This window comes from Plasmodium reichenowi, chromosome 14 (genome assembly GCF_001601855.1).
Source record: "Plasmodium reichenowi strain SY57 chromosome 14, whole genome shotgun sequence".
Taxonomy (NCBI): Eukaryota; Apicomplexa; class Aconoidasida; order Haemosporida; family Plasmodiidae; genus Plasmodium; species Plasmodium reichenowi.
This window is the reverse complement of record NC_033659.1, coordinates 1,945,166-1,947,255: the sequence shown is the minus strand read 5'-3', so window position 1 is coordinate 1,947,255 and position 2,090 is coordinate 1,945,166. Positions and strand designations below refer to the sequence as shown.

Sequence of the window (2,090 nt, the reverse complement as noted above, 5' to 3'; positions counted from 1 at the left end):
TTTTTTTTTTTTTTTTTTTTTTTTTTTTTTTTTTTTTTTTTTGTTTCTTTTTTTCTTTGTTTGTGTGTTTTTATTAAAAAGAATGAGTGATATATATTTTTATTCTGAAGAAATTAATAATTTGTTAGAAGATTTTAAAAGAATATTACAAGAATTAGAAAAAGAAGAGGTAAAAAATGAAAAGACGGAAAAATATTGTAACGATATTCATTTTATAAATGAAAGAATAAAAACAGCCAAAGATGCATATTTTATTGAGATAAGGAATTTAAGTGAAGAGGAACAAATAGAAAATATTTCAAAAATAAAAAATAAAATGATAATATTAGAAAATTTAAATATTCAATTTGATTTTAAAAAAAGTAAATTAATATATGAAGAAGATAAACAAGCAAAAGAAAATAAAAAATTGTTAAAAGTTAGATATGTCTCAGCCAAAGATATAGAAACTAAAGGAGATATTATTCAAGATCAAACGGACGATGCCATTTTTAGAATGAAAAGGATGGTTGATGAATCAGAAAATATTACTAAAGATGCAGCACATAAATTAAATATACAAAACGAAAAATTACAAAAAGCAAGAGATAAAATCGAGGATGTTGATATTAATGTATATAGTGCTAAACAAACATTAAAAGAAATAGCGAAAGAAGCTGTTACAGATAGATTTGTTCGTCTTATGAGTATATTAATTTTTATTGTAGTATCTGTACTTATTACTGTTATAATCATATCAAGAAAACAAACGCCTGCTGTAATACATGATGTGATGACGGAAAATGAACATATACGAAAAAATAAAAGTGTGCGAAGACAAGAAATGAGTCCCAAACTAACATAAAATTTTCAAAATAATAAAATAATATAAATAAAAATAAAAATAAAAATATATAATTATATATATATATATATATATGTATATTTATACATACTGTAAAAGACACATACCTTTAATATATTAATATGTTCTTATTTATTTATATATGTCCATATTATATTTGAAATTTTTTTTTTTTTCTTCATTTTTCTGTATACAAAAGTGATGTTTATATATAGTAATACTCATATCCATTTGTTTTTAATCATATTTGTTAAATTTATGTATTTATTTTATTTTTTTGTTTTATATATATATATATATTTATTTATATATATAAAGTTTTAATTCTTTTCATTTAAAAACATAACATTACATATTTCATAGTTTTTTTTTTACAAAGTACAACATGAAAAAATTGACATATGATTATGGAATGTTAAAAGGTTTTAATATAATATAAATATAATATCTTATCTTATATCGTATAATATAATTTTAACGAATCATATTTATGTAGTTCTTATTTCCTCTTTTTTTTTTTTTTTTTTTTTTTTCTTTAAGCTGCTACGATATTATATTAGATATCTATTCCATAATTTTTTTTTTATCTTAAAAAATATAAGATAATATAAATATATTTGTTTCAAAAAAAAGTGATTTTTTTTATAAACCTAAATATATACATATAATTAAAAGGAGATATGTATAATATAAAAATGTACAATTGAATATACTCCCCTTTATATTTCCTTTTTTTCTTTTTCATCTCCTTTTATGTATTTCATTATATATAAATTAAAGTGAACATGGAAAAAAAAATAAAATAAAATAAAATAAAATAAAAAAAAATATATACATATATATTAGATCTAACATGAATATCCATATAAAATTGATAATCTATTTTTATATATATCATTATATTAAATTTTCCTGTTTTTTTTAATTAAAAAAAAAATTTAACATATATACATATATATATATGAACAATGTGTAACTTTTTAAACACCTTAGGTTAATATAATAAATAATTTCTTTTTATATTCACACATAAATATATATATATATATATATATATATATGAATATGTCCTTTTACATGTTTGTTATCTTGGTGTTGATTAAATAATTTAATATATTTCTAAAATTAATAGTTGTGCTTTCTTTTTTTTTTTTTTTTTTTTTTTTTTTTTTTTTTTTTTTTTTTTTTAAATTTTTTTTTTTTTTTTCGTAAATTTTTTTTTTTTTTTTTCCTTTGAAAAAAAAAA

General features: G+C 17.1%; 1 protein-coding gene across 1 annotated transcript; it reads left to right on the top strand.

The window, feature by feature from the left end:
* Nucleotides 1–82: 82 nt before the first annotated feature.
* PRSY57_1447900 (SNARE protein, putative) lies at nucleotides 83–844 on the top strand (the record flags this gene model as incomplete). The annotated part of the gene is made up of 1 exon (XM_012910075.1): nucleotides 83–844. One exon carries the CDS (start codon nucleotides 83–85, stop codon nucleotides 842–844), a length of 762 nt encoding a protein of 253 aa, XP_012765529.1.
* Between the last annotated feature and the right edge of the window lie 1,246 nt (nucleotides 845–2,090).